Consider the following 16,773-nt stretch of genomic DNA (forward strand, 5'->3'; position numbering starts at 1 on the left):
GCTTGATGCTCTATCTGTCGCTAGCCTTTCCCCCCTCCTTGCTTCTAGACATGCCGAACACCCTTCTTTAAACCTTTCAGGTGGAGGAGATCTACAGGAATCATGCAGATATTGGCCCTTACCACAAAGAGACAGTGATAACTGCCTTCAGGTGAGTGTCGGGTGCTGTCTGAGCCCTGTCTGGGAATGGAGGAGGGTGATGCTGAGGTGTCGTGCAGCCGTATACCCTCATACCTGGGCTGCTGGGGATGGAGGCACCTCAGTAGTCACCCTGAGTGACACTGCTGAGGGGTGGGCAGTGAAAAGCGACCTGAAAATGCACATTGTTTTCTGCCAGCCCTCATCACTGTATGCTGAGGGAGATGTCTTGGGGAAATCTAGGTATGGTGCATCAGAGAGAGCCCTGTGAACTGCAGTGGGTGGTGCCTGGCACCTTTGAAAGGGAGTCCCCAGGCTGGCAGGGGCCTTTGCTGGGCACAGTTTGCTTAACTTGTCATTGGGACACCCCCTTCCCCGTGGCCATCCTCCAAAACCGGCTCATCAAGTAGCCTGGCTCCTTCTTCTACTGCTACTTGAGCCCTCCTGTCTGTCCTTGCTCTCACCCCATAACTGCCCCTCCCCTGCAGCGAAGGCAGCATCATTGCCTACTACTGGTCAGAGTTCCTCGTCCCCAAGTACCGGGCGGAGAGTCTGGACAGGGCGATGGCAGACACGCAGAGCCTGATCCAGAGGTGGAACCCCCGCCTGCGCAACCCCATGCTGAAGGTGGAGTCGGTCGTTGCTTTCCGTGAGTGCTGGTTCTGCTGTCCCTGGGTCTCCGTGTGGCACTGGGGCGCGTGTCGCTGGAGGGGTAAGCTGCCGCTTGCAGCCCTCCCCGGGGTGCCTGGGGCAGCAGGGACCGCTGAAGGGTGAGTGTAAGGACCCGGCTTTCACAGCACTGCTTTGATGGGCTGAGCATGCCCAGGGGATGCTGCACAGACCCACTGCCCCTCGCTGGAACGCTCTGTGCTCCCCTCTGAGCCCTTCTGGAGAGGGACAGGGATGAATCCTCCCTCCTGAAGACGAGAAGCTTGATCGCTCGGCTCCCCAGAGCCCAGGCAGGAGCAGCCTCCCCCTGGCTCGCAGGGACAGAGCCCACGAGCAAGGCCAGATCAGTGTGGGTCCTGGGGACAACTTCAGCTTTGTGCCCAGGGACTTTCCACAGCCCAAAGGATGTGACACCACCTCTGTTTTCTCCTGCAGCTGCCGACCCCAGCATAGCTTACTCCGCTCGGGACAGTAAGTACAGTTCTTCCCTCTCGTAACGGCCGCTTTGCGGTGGTGGTTTCCCCCGCGGGACGGGGCAGGGGCTGAGCAGGGGTGCTGTGCACGCAGGCAGAGCACGGCGTGCTGCTCGGGGCTGGTTTGAGCTCGGCCAGGCTGCGGCACAGCCCTTGCTGTTGTCCAGCAGTGGCACTTGGCTCTGGCTGCCCTTTCCCGGTGTGTCACTTTGCAGAGGGATGCTGATGCGCAAGGGACAGCCTGCGGCCAGGGGAGCCGTGACCAGTGCTGACCAGTGCTGCGTGACCAGTGCTGACCAGTGCCGCACTCAGCATCTCGGGGAGAGGCAGGGCAGAACCTCCTGCTTTGCCTTGTTAACTCTTGGCTGCTCTCCCGGGCAGAGAGCTGCATGTTTTCCCTCCACGCCAAGGAAGGGGAGATCACCACTTTCACCACGCCGGGCTTCCCCAACAGCCCATACCCCAACAACGCGCTCTGCTACTGGACGCTGAGGGCGGACGCCAACGCTGTCATCAGCCTGACCTTCAAGACGCTGGAGCTGGAGCCGTGCACGGATGACAGTGACTACATTAAGGTGTACAACTCCCTGAGCCCCGTGGAGCCCCACGCTTTGGTCAGGTGAGTGTCCTCGTTGGGTTCCTGTGCAGCACCGAATCCTGGCGTGGTTCTAAGCACTCCTGCTGGTAACTGAGCTCCTGCCCCTGCTCAGAGGTGATCCACCCTGCTTGAGGCTCGCTGTGCCTAATGGATTTCGTCCTTTACTCCCTAGGCTCTGTGGGAATTACGCCCCTTCCTACAACCTGACCTTCCTGTCCTCCCAGAACGTCATGCTCGTCACGTTGATTACCAACAAGGAGGGGAGATTCCCTGGCTTTAAGGCTGAGTTCTTCCAGCTCCCGAAGATGAAAGGTGAGCAGAGGCCTTGGCCCGGTTCCCCCCACCTCTCCCTGCTGCGGGCAGCTGAAGAGGGAGCTGCAGCTGTGGCTGTGGGCAGCTTCCCCGGGGTGCTTCCAGGGCTGGGATTCATGGAAGGAGGTCACATCTCAGCTCTTGGAGCTTGCCTTGCCCGCAGTGCTCTTGGCTGCTGTAATGATGTCCCCCGAGGAGGCCAGAAGAAGAACTGTGGATTAGACATGCAGATTGATGTACGCAGGGAGCACCTAAGTGATCTCCTGGGTTCTCTCCAAGCCTTGGAGCAGAGCTGCTCTCTCCAGTGATTGACTTAACCTTGTTAGAGACCATTGCCTCGGCCTCCTTTCCTGCCTCGGGTGATAGCCAGCTAAGGCTTGGGAAAACCACATCTCTTTGAGTCTCTAACCTGTTCCTACCTTCCTGCTAGTCTGCGGTGGGACTCTGAAAGGAGAGAGCGGCACCTTCACGACTCCCTATTACCCAGCACACTACCCCCCGGTCACGGACTGTGTCTGGAACATAGAGGTGAGGACATGAGGCTTGCTCGCTCGCAGCAGATGCTGCCCAGAGGCTTAGAGTCTGGTGGGACTGTGGGGAGGCTTCGGGAGCTGGTGCCGAAGGTAGAAGAGGCTGCGAGGGGCCTCAACCCTGTGTGTGAGGCTTGCTGTAGCCCCCAGTAGCTGGAGCATTACGCAGAAAGCACGAGAGCACGTGGGCTTTGGGCCAGGCCAGTCGCTTGCTGGCAAAACTGCTGCTGGGGGAACCCTGCTGCCCGGGGAGAACAGGCACTGTCAGCAGAGGTCTGGCTTCAGCCCCGCTCTCTGCGCCTGTTTGATCTGGGATCCCAGGGCTGGCGAGAGCTGTGGTGACTTTTGGGAAGGTGTTTCTCTTCCTTCTGGGAAGTGAACTTCTTTCCCTTATCAGTAATTTTCTGTCCTCCCCCAAGACACAACCCTTTCCCCTGACCATCCTCCAGAAAGCAACACAGCACTGACTCTTGCTTCCTTTTGCAGGTTCCTTCTAAAAAGAACGTGAAGGTGCGTTTCAACATGTTCTTTGTGCTGGAGCCCGGGATCCCAGTCAGCTCCTGCACCAAGGACTACGTGCAGATCAACGGCACGAGGTAGGTGTCAGGTGCTGTCTGATGCGCCGCGTTGGCCCTTGGGGTGCTGGGGCTGCGTGTAGCTATAGAGCGCCCGGTGCTTTCCTTAAACTTGCTGCGGGAACAAGTGTGCCGGTGCTCTTTGGGATGGGGGGGAGGCAGGAGGGTGCTCGGGAGTGACCTGCTCAGTGCCCCGTGGTGAGAGGGGAGACACACGCTTGGTTGTGGGGGTTAGATCCTGGGTTTGTGGCGTGCTGCAGCTGAACACCCCACCCCGAGCGCTGTGGAGCGTGGCACTGCATGCCTCGCATGCAGAAAGGCAGAAACATCTGGTGTGGTTTTGCTTGAACGAGCAAATCTCCATCGTTCGGGTAATTGCGTTGCATTCTGTGATGCATCTACTGTTTAATTTACGGTTGGCTATTACACAACCTGCTGTAAGCTGGGCTGAAAAGAAACTTGGTACTGTGTAGGGGAAGTGATCCGTCTTGTTTCACAATATTTTGGGCAAGGGAGCTGACCCTTCCTTGAAGGGAGAAGGTTTCAAAGCCGGCACCTGCATCTGTGGCTCTGGCTAGTTCCTGCGGTGGTGCCTGCCTAGGGGATTCCCACCAGCCTGCGGTGGGATGGGGCCCTGCAGCCTTGGGCTGGCAAATCCCGAGACACGGTGGCTCTGAGATCAGAGGTGTCGCTGTGTCAGGCAGGGATTTGGACGATCTTGCTCCCAGTCGCTTCCAAGGCCACAACTTGGGGTTTGCGACCAGCCTGAACCTTCTGCCAGCAGCAGCAGCATTCAGCTCCTGCGCGCGGGCCTGGAGGGGCGGCGGGTTGGGATGGAAGCAGAGCTGCCGCCTGGCCGCCTGCCCCTTCGCTCTCTGGGCATGCGAGGGACCTTCCGTTTGCGCCGATGGGGGGCTCGGGGGTGGAGGAAGGTTTGCTCGGTGCTGACCTGCAGCACTTCATTCGCCTCTGCTCTCTCTCCCTGCAGGTACTGCGGGGAGCGTTCCCAGTTTGTGGTGGCCAGTACTACCAACAAAATAGAGGTCCGGTTCCACTCAGACCAGTCCTACACAGACACTGGCTTCTCTGCTGAGTACCTGTCCTACGACTCCAGCGATCGTGAGTTGAAACGCTGAGGCTGGGGGGCAGAACTGATCTGGCTCTCCCTCTTCTGTGCTTAAGCTGCCGTGTAAACTGGGAAGCGTACTTTCCCGGGGGGATAGGAGCATGCCTTATTTTCCATGCAAACCTCCTTGTATTCCTCCTCTGTTCTGAGGGAAAAGCATTGTTAATGCTGGGTGCTGTAAGCAGGCACAGGGAGCGTGGTGTGCTTTGGGGAAAGGACGCAGAGGGGACGGCTGGAAGGCTCACGTGTTGTTTTCTCCCTTTCCCCACTCCCAGCCTGCCCCGGCAAGTTCGCCTGCAACACGGGCCGCTGCATTGACAGGAGCATGCGCTGCGACGGGTGGCTGGACTGCGTAGACGGCAGCGACGAGAGATCCTGCGGTGAGGCTCCTGCGTTCCTTTGCGGCTGGTGACTGGTGACTGATGGGAAGGGCCGCGCCGCCCTGGGGTGCCTGGGGGGGGAGGGGTTTGCTCTGGGCTCATTCTGGGTGATGTCCTGTGGCGCTGAGGCTTTGCAAGTCACCTGCCGCCCGCCTCGCTCGCTGGCACTGGCGCTGCCTTGTTCCCCCGGGCTGCCCTGAGAGGCGCTCAGTGTGGGAGCCAGTTTGGGATCCTTTCCCAGCGTAGGAGTTGTGCTAGCCTAGCCCTCTCCCAGTGGGATCTCCCTCCCTTTCCAGTCCCTCCCAGATGGGAATGTGTTTTCCTATGCCATCCTCCGGACCGCAGTGGGTTTGGCTGAGCTGGGTGCTGTGCAGGGGCGCGTTGTGTTACGGAACGGGGCGGGTATTGCGAGCACCTTTGGAAAACCCGTCTGATCCACAGGAGATGTTTCCTTGTGCAACAAGTTTTCCTCTTGGATTAGCAGAGCTAGCCCACAGGTAACGGTATGGTCCGGGGTCTGCAGTTAATTAGAGAGGAGGGGATCCCTTGGTTCGGGATCTCGTTCCCAGGGTAGGGGCTCTTTTCTGGGGAAGAGTGTGCTGCCGGCCTGGCTGCCAGCACCGGGATCCGGGTTCCTCAGGTGGATCGCTTTGCTGAAGTGGTTGCCCCTGGCTGTCCTGCTGTAACGTCAGCCTTAGCCTTAACTGCCCCAGGCATCGCAGATCTCCAGATAGTTTTGTTCCCCAGAAGAGTGGAAATACTGTGCCGTAGCCTAAGCGCGCTGCACGCGTACATGTGCATTGTCCTGAGCCGTTTTCTGGTGTGCTTGCTCCCACGCGCTTGCATGCCTGCTGGGAGAGCTGCCCAGGTTTGCCCGTCACGCTGCGGTGGATGCGATGGCAGAGGGATCGCTGGTGACCCCGCAGGTGCCTTTCCAGGTGTCTCCCCTGATTCCTCGCTCTCCCTTTTCAGCCTGTACCGACCAGCAGTTCAGGTGCCAGAACGGCTGGTGCAAGCCCAAGTTCTGGGTCTGTGACAACGTGAACGACTGCGGCGACAACAGCGATGAGCTGCAGTGCAGTGAGTAACGCGCCCCACAAGGGCTGAGGGCCTGAGCGAGGCGAAGGGGGTGGTGGAGGCTCACGGAGCGAAGGGAGGCGAGTGCCGTGCTGGGAACAAGCAGGCAAGAAACCCAAAGCAGCGGCCAGCTGCAGGGCCTCGCCTGGGGCAGCTTCCTCGAGCGCACATGGGAGCCGCGAGAGCTGGAAGGAGAGAAATGAGGATGAGCAGAGGTGTGGGGAAAGAAAGGGCTGAATAAATGGGCGGTGGTGGTGTGCAGCTTGGAGAGGAGGGGATCAGGGATGCAGGAACGGGCGTTTGTGTGTCGTAGCTGCGGAGGCTTTCCTCCTCCGGGGAGAAGGGAGATGGACACAGCCACGGGTTGGGGGTGCGGTGGGATTGGTGCCCGGCCGTCCCTCAGGAGCTGCTCCTTCCCCAGGCTGCGCAGCTGACAGCTTCAAGTGCAACAACGGGAAGTGCATCCCCGAGGCACAGAAGTGTGACGGCAAGGACGACTGTGAAGATGGGAGCGACGAGGGCAGCTGCAGCAATGGTGAGGGTGGGCTGCGGGGGGACCTCCCCTCCAAGGCAGCCTCCTACGGCTGCCCTCGGGGCTGGGCATCCCGGCGCGTTTTTTTCACCGGGTGGCGATTTCCTGGGGATGGACAGAAGAGACAAAGGCCTCATGAACGGTGCAACCTCCCCAGCACGGGGGCTGACCCCTCTCCCTCTGTCCTACCCGCAGCGGTCCCCGCGACAGTCCCCTGCACGGAATACACATACAAGTGCCACAACGGGCGCTGCCTCAGCAAACAGAACCCGGAGTGCGACGGGGAGCAGGACTGCGAAGACAATTCTGATGAGCACAACTGCAGTGAGTACCCTGGGGAAGGGGGCACCTGGGTGTCTGGGCCCAGAAACACTTTCTTTAAGCATCTCACTTAGAGAAGCACTGCAGTGGGGTGGGGAGAGCCCCGGGGTGGTTCTGTGTGATAGCTTGGTCTGAAAATAGCCAAGCTGTGTTCTTCAGCAGCTTGCGGAGTGTCACAGGATCATCGAATCGTTCATGTTGGACAGAACCTTTAAGATCGTTGAGCCCGGCTGTTGTTCAGGAGGGCTTACACAGATAATGTGGGGGTTTGGCTGCACGTTGACAGGCTGGGCAAGTAAATACTTTAGCAAATTTAGCATTTGTGTTCCTGTGCTGATAGCATTGGCCCTCCCTGGCCTGGGGAACGGGGCACTTGCACTGTAGGAGGCATTGCGGAGGAACAACGGGGAGGTGCTGGATGGCAGCAGGAGTAACCAAGCACCTCTCCTCCCTCCCCACCCCAGACTGTGGGATCCGCTCCTACATAAGGAAGTCACGGATCGTCGGCGGGCAGAACTCGGACGTGGGAGAATGGCCGTGGCAGGTCAGCCTCCACGTCAAGGGCCAGGGCCACATCTGCGGCGCCTCGCTGATCTCCGAGAGCTGGCTGGTGTCGGCGGCGCATTGCTTCCTGCAGCTGCAGGGCATCAGGTATGGTCAGGGAAGGAAAAAACCCCAACAATTTGTACAGGCATTTCTCAGGGAAACAGTTTCAGGTGGCGTCTGTGGGCCTCACCCTGCCCTGTGCTGTGTGCCCCGTGCAGGTACTCGGAGCCCAGCCTGTGGACGGCATACCTGGGCCTGACCGACCAGGGCAACCGCAACGGTGCCAACGTGCAAACGCGGAAGATCAAGCGCATCATCTCCCACTCCTACTTCAACGACTACACCTACGACTACGACATCGCCGTGGTGGAGCTGCAGACCCCCGTCACCTTCTCCTCCGTCGTCCAGCCCATCTGCCTGCCCGATGCCACCCACAACTTCCCTGTGGGCAAGGACCTGTGGGTGACTGGATGGGGAGCGACCATGGAAGGAGGTGAGTGCTGGCGTCGCTTTGATGGATTTTTGCTTGTGGCTTTAGGGAAAAGGGGGGCTGCCTGGACAGAGTTTAAATACATTGGCTCGTCTCGTGACTGGAAGTGAATGGGACTCCTTTGGGAGCACACAAAGCTCATGGGTCCTGCTGGAAAAGGGGGTTGTTGCAACGCGGATTGGCTGGCAATTAGTTGGTCATTCAGAGCCCCAACAGGAGGGAAATGCCACCTCAAAATTCCATGCACTTTTTTTACTTACGCTGCTCCCCTTCCTCGCAGGCAGCGGAGCCTCCGTCTTGCAGAAAGCAGAAATCCGGCTCATCAACCAGACCGTGTGCAACGAGCTGCTGACGGACCAGCTGACGCCACGCATGATGTGCGTGGGGATCCTGACGGGTGGCGTGGACGCCTGCCAGGTAGGCCAGCGGCACGGTGGCACTCGGGTTCGGGGCTGAGGAGGAGCCTTGGTTAGGAAGGCAGGCCCTTTGCTCAGCCCTTTTTATTCTGGTGCCTCCACATTTGATACGCAGCAAATGAGGAGGATCCACATACAACAGGCAGCACGTTGTGTCAACGCGTGACTTAGTCTCTCGGGAGAACAGCGCAGCCACGCTCGAGTTTATTACTTCGTTAGCAAGATAGGCCACTTGTTTAGCTCTGTGCTGTGGCTCTCCTAGCCACACTTAAATACTTGCTTCAGGGAATGGGTGGTGAGGCTGGTTTACTGCGTTGGTGCTTATGCTACTGTTTGTTTCTGTGCAGGGAGACTCCGGGGGCCCACTGGTCAGCGTGGAGCCCAGCACTCGGATGTTCCTGGCCGGCATAGTGAGCTGGGGCGATGGCTGTGCTCAGAGGAACAAGCCTGGAGTCTACAGCCGGCTCACCAGCCTGCGAGACTGGATCAAAAAGCAGACGGGGCTCTAGGGCCATGGACGCCGCTGGCTGGAGCCACTTGGTGCTGCCCCGTCCTCCCGGCAGCGCACAGCCTCTACTGTGAACACCGACCCTCCCTCTACCTCGCTGCAAGTGCCTGGGACTCTGTGTGGGTACTGAGTGGCCAGAGCTGATGGTTTGGCTTAGCCCTTAGTACTGTTCTCACATCTCAACTTAGAAATCTATGGTTGGAGTAGGAGAGATTGCCCCTGGGGGGTCAGCTAGCGCAGCTCCCCCAACCGACTTGACTGACCAGTCATTCAAGATGTATAGGAAACGTTTTAAGAAAAAAAGAAAAAAACCAACAAACACTCGATGTGTTTAGAGGCAAGCTTTATTGGGACGGTTCCAGAAGGAAGCAGTCTGTATCCTGAAACTCTCCTTTGTTTGCTTCCAAACTGCCATCCACCCCCCTTTCTCTGGTCTTCAGTCATGGGGGGGTGGGAAAGGGGAGTTCTCGCACTGGTTTGGGGGGAGCCCCTTGGGGGCCCCCTCCCCTCATGGTGTCCCATGCCCTGGTCTCCTCCTTCCGTCCTCTGTCCCCATCAGCTTCTGGTCATGCCGAGCCCAGGGCTGGGGGGCTGAAAGAGCAGAGTTTGTCTCAGCCCTGGTGGCACTCAACCCGAGGGAGGCAGTGGCACGCAGGTCCTGGCACTGCCACGCTACACCGCAGCTGCTCAGGAGTTGTGCCACACTGTGCCCCTTCCCCTTGTGCTCCACGACGAGCAGCAGGGCTTCCCCAAGCATGGTCTGGGGGGCTCCTCTGCAACGACACCAGGGGTAGCTGTGCCAGCCACCAGACTCTACGACCCACCTTACTTTTGTAGAGAAAAAAAATGCAACGATGTGACTCATGAATGTGCTGATTTTATTTCTTTTTTCCTGTTCCTTCCCCTGGCAGAGCACGCTCCACTTGAGCATAGTTAGCCCCTTCCTTGCCTGTAAATACATTGTTTTGTAAAACTATGTGGAGTGGAGATGCTCTAATAAATGGGGATATTTTCTAACGCTCTGGCTGGGTGGTTCCTCACGACCTTCTGCACGAGTGTTGCGGACCTGGGAACCCTGCAGCACAGCTAAGCGGGGAGCTTCGGTTCCCTCCTTGCCCATCTTCTGTGCTCACCATCCCCCAGGGACTGACAAGTATCACCACGGTGCTGCGACTCTCTCTCAGCTAAAGCAAGCCAACACCGAGGTCATCTAAAACCCGCTGGCTCGTACAGGACCCAGGGGAGAAGCAATGAAGCAACAGAGCGCCCTACTTTGCTCCAGTAATTTGGAGATTACGGCGTTGAAGCGGGGCCGTCTTCCCGAGCCACCCTCAGCATCCCCCACGTGGCAGGGAAGGCGCTCGGGCTCCCACGGACACAGTGGCACTGGCTACATCCAAGTTAGAGGCACAATCCGGTTCACTCCACAGTTCCTTGTGCTCTTGGAAAAGGGCAGCAAGAACAGGCACAGATAAAAATATTCCGGCAATCAAGGCACAAGTAAAAGCAGCGAGGGCTCTGCCCGAGTCTCTCCTGCTCAGGGCTCCCCTCTGCACAAGCCCTCTCGCTCATCCCACGTTTCTCCCTCCGTGCTTGGGCTCCATGGCACAGGAGCGGTGACATCCCTACCCCATCATACCAGGAAGGGAAAGAGACCCACGAGATCCCTCTGCTTCCTTCTGGGAAGCAGCGGGTAGGACCGGAGACCCCCAGGCTGTGGCCCCTGGCGGGGAGGCAGACCCAGCGTCTCCCCAAGAACCCAGCAAGCTTTCCCCTCCGCGCCACCCTCCCCCCGCTATTCCTGGCTTATCGCAAGGAGAGGAGGAGGAGGAGGAGGAGGAGGGGTGCCAAGAACAGGACTTCAGCAAGAGGCAAAGCATTAAGTGAAAGATTCGCCCTGCCTGGGGGAAGCTGGGAGATGTAAGAGGGGCAGGGGGGGCTCTGGATCCATCCACATCAGATCGGTGCTTCTGCTGTGGCTCCAGCGTTTCGCAGGCATGCTCCTCTCTGACACCCCCCTCCGAAGGGGGGGGGGGGGGTGTCTCCTTCAGCACCCAGGTGCTGACCAGCCCGTCACCCAAGGGCCCCACGTACCTTGTCACGAGGCAAGATTAGGACAGAAAACACCTCCTCGTTGGAGGAGCCACCTCCAGAGAGCGTCAGCGGAACCAAGAGCCCCAGCAGTGCCAGGAGAGAGAGAAGCACCCAAGGAATGGGCCCACCACAGGGCCAGGGTGCCCCCAGGCAAGGGATACAGCAGCCTCGGTTCCTGCTCCTACAGAAACCAGTCCTTCCCAAGGATTAAAAATAAATAAAAATGCAAGAAATAAAGAAAAATCCCAGGTCGCTGAGCTCCGACCCCACTAGATGTCTCTCTCGGCCAAGGCACAAGGGCTCCTGAAGCATCATCACCGGGAAGGAGCTCCAGGGAAGGGCCAAGGGCTGCAAGCCCCAGACCCCTCTCCCAAAGGCCGGAGGGGAGGGAGCCAAGCGGAGCCAGAAAGAATGAGCAGGCAGGGAAGGGGAACAAGCGTAGGCAGCACTGGATGCAGCTGGCCTTGCCTGCAAGGTGCCTAAATGTGGTTCTGTGGGGGAAAAGCAGCTCTGAATCAGCCTGGAAAGTCCCATCCCTCAGGTTAGAGGTCCGAGTCCAAGAGCTGACCCATGGCCAGCAGCCCACTTCATTATTTCCCCCCACCGCCCAGTCCCCCAGCAGCTCCCAAGCCCCTCCGCACTCAAGAGGCACCAGAGCAAACAGTCCTCCACTCGTCTCACTGTAAAATAACACCAGCTGTCGGGCCCCAAACCCCACGTTGTTCTGATGCGGCGCATCCCGACACCGTGGGATTGAGGCACTGTAAACCCAGCCCCAGTTTGTTCTCGGAGCTGGTAGGGGTGAACCGGTGCCAAACTGGGGATGGGAAACTAGGAACAGTCACGCCGAGAAGTGGCACTACGAGGGGTTTGTATAACCCAGCAGCAGCTCAGAGGTTGAGCAGAGCCAGGCTCGGCCCCAGGCGCACCAAATACAAGAGGGTCTGACATTTGCGTCTCGCTGCACCGGTCGTCTTAGAAACTGTGAGAAAAGTAAAGAGATCCGGGAACCCAGCGCAATCGTTGGGGGCAACCTCTCACCCCAAGAAGCCAAGGCAAACAACGGGGTCAGGGAACTGGGAGCCGAGAGGATTTCACGCTGCTGGGAGCTCTCGGGATAGCTGTGGGGGGCAAGGGGCGGAAAGGCTGCGTCCCCTGGAAGCGAGCCCAGGCCAGGCTGCCTGCAGGTCAGCACCCCGAGCAGCCGGTCCCAAATGGGAACAGATGACTTGCAGGAGGCAAGCCACCGGGAAAGCATGCCAAGACTTCGGGAGAAATTACAGCTGATGAATCAAAGGAAAACATCCCACACAACTGCTTGGAAAGCCTTCTGGCACAGCCTGGCTGGGGCAGCCCAGCTGCCCCCCCAGATGTGCACATCAAGGTGACGGGACCAGGGGTCTCCCTCTGCGCCCTGAGCTCCGTGGACCATCCCGCTTCACACCACTTCTTTGGGATGCCATGTGCTACTCTAGGCAGTTTCACACCTACAGCAGTCTTGGATGCTTAAAGAGTCCTCTTGGTGCCAAAAAGGATTAGACCCAGGACACACAAAGCACTTGCTCCTATTTTTTTCCACCTAAGAGATGGCAGTTTTCTTCAGACAAGGCATTAAGGCTCAGCCTTGCTCGGAGGCACCCTGCAGAGCCCCAGGCTGGCACATCGCAGAGGGCAGGCTGCCAAGAAACACTCTCCATGCCACCATCGATGGCCGCAGCAGCTGCACCCCATGCCCAGGCTGCGATCTGCGCCCCTGCCCCCCTCCCAGCCCCAGCCCCCTGGCCCCAGGGGGCTGACCCAGGGTCAAGGCACACCACGACGGCTCCCCAGCTCCCGCGCTCGCTCCAGGCTGGCCCTTCCAGCAGCACATCTCCTTCGTGCTCACAAAGGCCGGCACCACCACCATGCTGGATCACGTCCTGCTTTACATCGTTACACCAGCTCTTTGCTCATTCCTGCAACTGAGCGTGGCGAGGTTTAGGGGAGACCTCGCTTCCTTCTCCTCCGGCAGACGCCCAGAAAACCTGGTGGGGATGGAGAGCCTGCGTGCTGCCCAAGCAGAGCTGAAGGGGGGAAACCTCTACAGGCATCTTAGGGCTTGGCTTATCTGGGAAACAACAGCCTTTCACACCAACACAAGCGCCTGCCCACTGGTAAAGCTTCAGTTCACACTATCACGTGCTGTAGCACCAGCCTGTCCCCACTACTCATGAGCTCCGAAGAAAGCACTTGAATAATATATATTAAAAAAAAAAAAAAAAGCAGCTGTGCAGCATCCAACATCCCTCACTAACTAGTAGGCTGAAGTTCTCGCCTCCTTCCTCCAAACCATTTTAGGGCTTGCAGGCAAGCAAGCAGCAAGTTATCTTTGGCCTTCAAAATCACCACTTGTACGATTGCTTTGCAATTGCATCTGTGCCAGTGGGGAGAATCACTTCACATGCCACTGTCTGTCTGCCGATTTGTTTCCCACACGTATTCCCCAGCTTGCTGATGGGGAGAGGAGCAGGGGGAAAAAAAAAAAAAGAAAAAAATTAAATCCAGCACAGCAGCCAAGATTGTAAGTGGATTGTCTCCATAACATCCTTCAACAACAATGATCTCAATCCACTAGGCAGGCTCACAGTTACTCAAACTCTTATCTTATCACAGCTGAAGGCTCACTGGAAGTGCCAAATGCCTCGGCCCCGCTTGGTTTCTCTGCCCAGTGACTCCAGTCTAGATTGTGCTGCTAAACTGGGGCTCTGCTGCCTGGAAGGGCAGGTTCCCCCCTCCCACCCCCAGGCCCAGATCCTGGATGCACTGGGCAAACCAACTCCAAGTGCCTCGTGAGCGCTGCACCATCACCCTGATAGCGAAACACCTTTTTTTCCTCCCCTCCACCCCTTGGGAAACATCAAGCGACACCACTCGCAGCCACGGCAGCCGCCGCAGAGTTCCTGGAAAGCGCCTGAGCGAACACGTGCCGGCTGCCTGGTGCGGATGGCAGACGGCTTGGGAGAAACCCAGGGCAGAGAGAGCAACGTGGGGACCAAGGCGTGCAGCGTGGAGGGTCTGCCCGGCTTTGGGAGCACGGACTTGGACAGCAGGGCCGGCGGGAGAGCAGGTTCCCAGCAGCCGAGCCAGCCACCTGCGCAATGAACCTGCACCTAATCCAGCACTTTCCCTCCCGGGGCTCAGAGCGGGGGGACAAGGACGACAGCAGCTTTTATAACTCGGGAGCACGCTGTCACCCGCAGGGAACACAAGATGCTTTAGCTAAGCCAGCTCTTGCCGTCACCTCGTTTAACTGCAGCTGTCGGATGGTTCAGCTACTCTGAGACAGCGGCTTTGGCTTTCTCCAAGGGGATGGGAGGCTCTCTCCATGCACCGGTGACCCCAAGATCAAGAATATACACTAAACGCCCATTTTTAAGCAAAGCTGGACAGAGTCCTCTGGCCTCAGGTCCACATACAACCTAGCAGGGGGGTTCTTTCACACAATCAGCATATGGAGTTTCCCCCCTGCCTTGCTCACCCCACCAAAGTACAGTCACACAATCATTTAGGTTGGAAAAGACCTTTGAGATGATCAAGTCCCACCATTACCCCAGGACTGCCAGGTCTGTCACTAAACCATGTCCCTAAGCATCACATCTAAGTGGTTTTTAAATCCCTCCAGGGATGGTGACTCCACCACCTCCCTGGGCAGCCTGTCCCAGCGCTTGACTAACCTTTCAGTAAAGGAATTTTTCCTGATGCCCAATTCTAAACCTCCCCTGGTGCAACTTGAAGCAGTTTCCTCTTGTCCCATTATCTGGGAGAAGATACTGCTCCTCCTAAGCCGACTTGTGCTCCAGCCCCTCCACCAGCTCCGCTGCGCATCTCTGGGCTCCCTCTTGTACCGAGGCACCCAAAACGGGACACAGGATTCAAGGTGCAGCCCCACCAGTGCTGAGCACAGGGGGACAATCGCTGCCCTGGTCCTGGCTGGCCACACTGTTTCGGACACAAGCCAGGATGCTGTTGGCCACCGGGGCACACTGCTGGCTCGTGTTCAGCCGGCTCTTGACCAGCATCTCCTGGTCTTTTCCCACCAGGCAGCTTTCCAGCTGTCCTTCTCCAAGCCTGTGGCACTGCATGGGACTGGTGTGACCCACGCGCAGGACCCAGCACTGAGCCTTGGTGACCCTCAGCCCAGCCCTCAGCCAGGAGGGAACGCCAGACCCCGGTTTCTGTATTACCAATAGAAGAACCCCAAAACGAACCAGAAGAGAAGCCTCCCCACCGGGAGCAGAACACACGCCTCAAGCCGCAGTTCCAGGCTGAGCTTTAGCAACTCAGAGGACTCCTTCGTGGAAGGCTGGAGGCAGGTAACTGCCCCTCTGACCTGCCAGGTTGAACACCCACAACTGAGACGGTGACTGCTCCTCCCGAGGACACAACAGGCAGCTCCTGCTCAAGAGAAGCTCAGACAAGCCACTGTGGGACGCGGCCGTCCGAGCTGCAGCTCAGCTGTTTCCTTACCAGGAGCACAAGTGTTTTAATGTGCAAACAACTGCATGAACGGTAAATCCACCTTGGGACCCCTCATCTGAAATTAATTCTTTCTGCGACACGCGCCAGCGATGCAAAGCCTTGCCACGGCAGAAGCCTCCAGCCGTCCTCGTGGCAGCCCAGACTCTTCGTGCAAACACAGCTGGCTACAGAGACAGTGACGGGCTTGGAGAGCACATGGAGAGAGCAGCTAGCAGGAGAGAAAGACATTTTGTGACACAGGGAGTGGACAGGCGGCATCTTCCAGCGGGAAATGCCATACTCGTGGCAGCATTGCTCCGTGGAACGACAGCGTCCCTGCCTAGAGTTCATTGGCACAGGTAAAAATCTTTCACTTCTGCCGCGCTTACAGTAAGGAGGAGGAGGAGGAGGACGACGGCTTCTTTAGGAACAGGCAGAGCTTCCCAAGAAGAACAGCATGGAGGGTTGCCTTGGAGACTGCAATAAGCAACGTGCTGCCAGATGCCTGGGTCTCATACCACAGCAGGCGCTTGCCAGAAGGGTGATCTCAGCGGTGTGCGCTGCATTATCAAACATTCCTGCAGGAAAGACTGAATCTGTACAAGCAGCGGGTGAATCAGGCCATGCAGAAGGCGGTTCTTGATGTTACCATTAGTCGTGGTCTTTGGCTCTGCCCCCCCCCCCCCCCAACACAGCCACAGTGTTCATCGGGATGTAGAAACCCCTCCCCCTCCCCGGAAAGCAGGGGTTCAGCCCCTTGCACGCAGAGGGTAGCGGGACGGGAGCGCGGCCCCACAGGCACCCTCCGTTTCCCTGGCAGAGGCGCGAACGCAGCATCGCTCCTTACGCCTGGTCAAACCAGGACGGAGAACGAGGGTTCCAGACCCCACTCATGTCAGACGAGCCACGAAACGGCTTCCCGAGCCATCCTCGACAAAACACAAAGCTTCCCATCGCATGATGTATTACACTGCCACAGACTTCTTAAGCGCTACCAACTTTCCACCCTGCCCTAAATATTTCTGGAATTATCTTAGCGACGCACCATTGGGCTTGCTTCTAGTTTTGTCCTTTGCACGGCCACACTGTACAAAGATTTATTTCCCCCTTCTTGTGCGGGCTCCCATTTGACCGAATCCAAGGTCTGATCCCACTCATCTTTCATGGAAAACTGCTTTATCCCATCATGACCGATCTATTTAGCAGACGATATTTTAAGAATTACTTCAGCATTACAGTCAAGCTACCGGTTACACAGCACTGGCAGCACAGACAGGATAAGCAAAGAAAGCGATCCATGGGAAAATCCTCAGCTTGTTAAGAAAAAAACCAAGCTTCTTGACTAAGTGCTAGGCACAAGCAAAGCCTAAAATAAAAACAGCAATTGCCACCAGCTCTATGCACCGCTTACACCACTTTCCAGTTTCCACCAGTTGCAGGTACGCTTATATTCTATAGAAGAAAACCATCCACAAACCTGTAACTCCTATA

At 57.7% G+C, this 16,773-nt stretch overlaps 1 protein-coding gene across 7 annotated transcripts in view; it reads left to right on the top strand.

Moving 5' to 3' along the window:
* The window catches only part of ST14 (ST14 transmembrane serine protease matriptase), a 35,018-nt gene extending 18,318 nt beyond the window's left edge, over window positions 1–16,700 (top strand). For all 7 annotated transcript variants that reach the window (XM_080366647.1, XM_080366650.1, XM_080366649.1 and 4 more), the window contains 16 exons: window positions 81–151; window positions 627–787; window positions 1,243–1,278; window positions 1,662–1,899; window positions 2,051–2,190; window positions 2,621–2,718; window positions 3,207–3,316; window positions 4,284–4,414; window positions 4,697–4,801; window positions 5,774–5,881; window positions 6,300–6,413; window positions 6,606–6,734; window positions 7,196–7,382; window positions 7,496–7,770; window positions 8,048–8,184; window positions 8,531–16,700. In XM_080366647.1, the coding sequence (XP_080222773.1) occupies window positions 81–151; window positions 627–787; window positions 1,243–1,278; window positions 1,662–1,899; window positions 2,051–2,190; window positions 2,621–2,718; window positions 3,207–3,316; window positions 4,284–4,414; window positions 4,697–4,801; window positions 5,774–5,881; window positions 6,300–6,413; window positions 6,606–6,734; window positions 7,196–7,382; window positions 7,496–7,770; window positions 8,048–8,184; window positions 8,531–8,692 (2,202 nt within the window). In that variant the 3' untranslated portion in view covers window positions 8,693–16,700. The remainder of the gene's footprint in view (window positions 1–80; window positions 152–626; window positions 788–1,242; window positions 1,279–1,661; window positions 1,900–2,050; window positions 2,191–2,620; window positions 2,719–3,206; window positions 3,317–4,283; window positions 4,415–4,696; window positions 4,802–5,773; window positions 5,882–6,299; window positions 6,414–6,605; window positions 6,735–7,195; window positions 7,383–7,495; window positions 7,771–8,047; window positions 8,185–8,530) is intronic.
* The last annotated feature ends 73 nt before the right edge of the window (window positions 16,701–16,773 follow it).

This window comes from Falco punctatus (assembly GCF_963210335.1).
Source record: "Falco punctatus genome assembly, chromosome: 16".
NCBI classification, from domain to species: Eukaryota; Metazoa; Chordata; class Aves; order Falconiformes; family Falconidae; genus Falco; species Falco punctatus.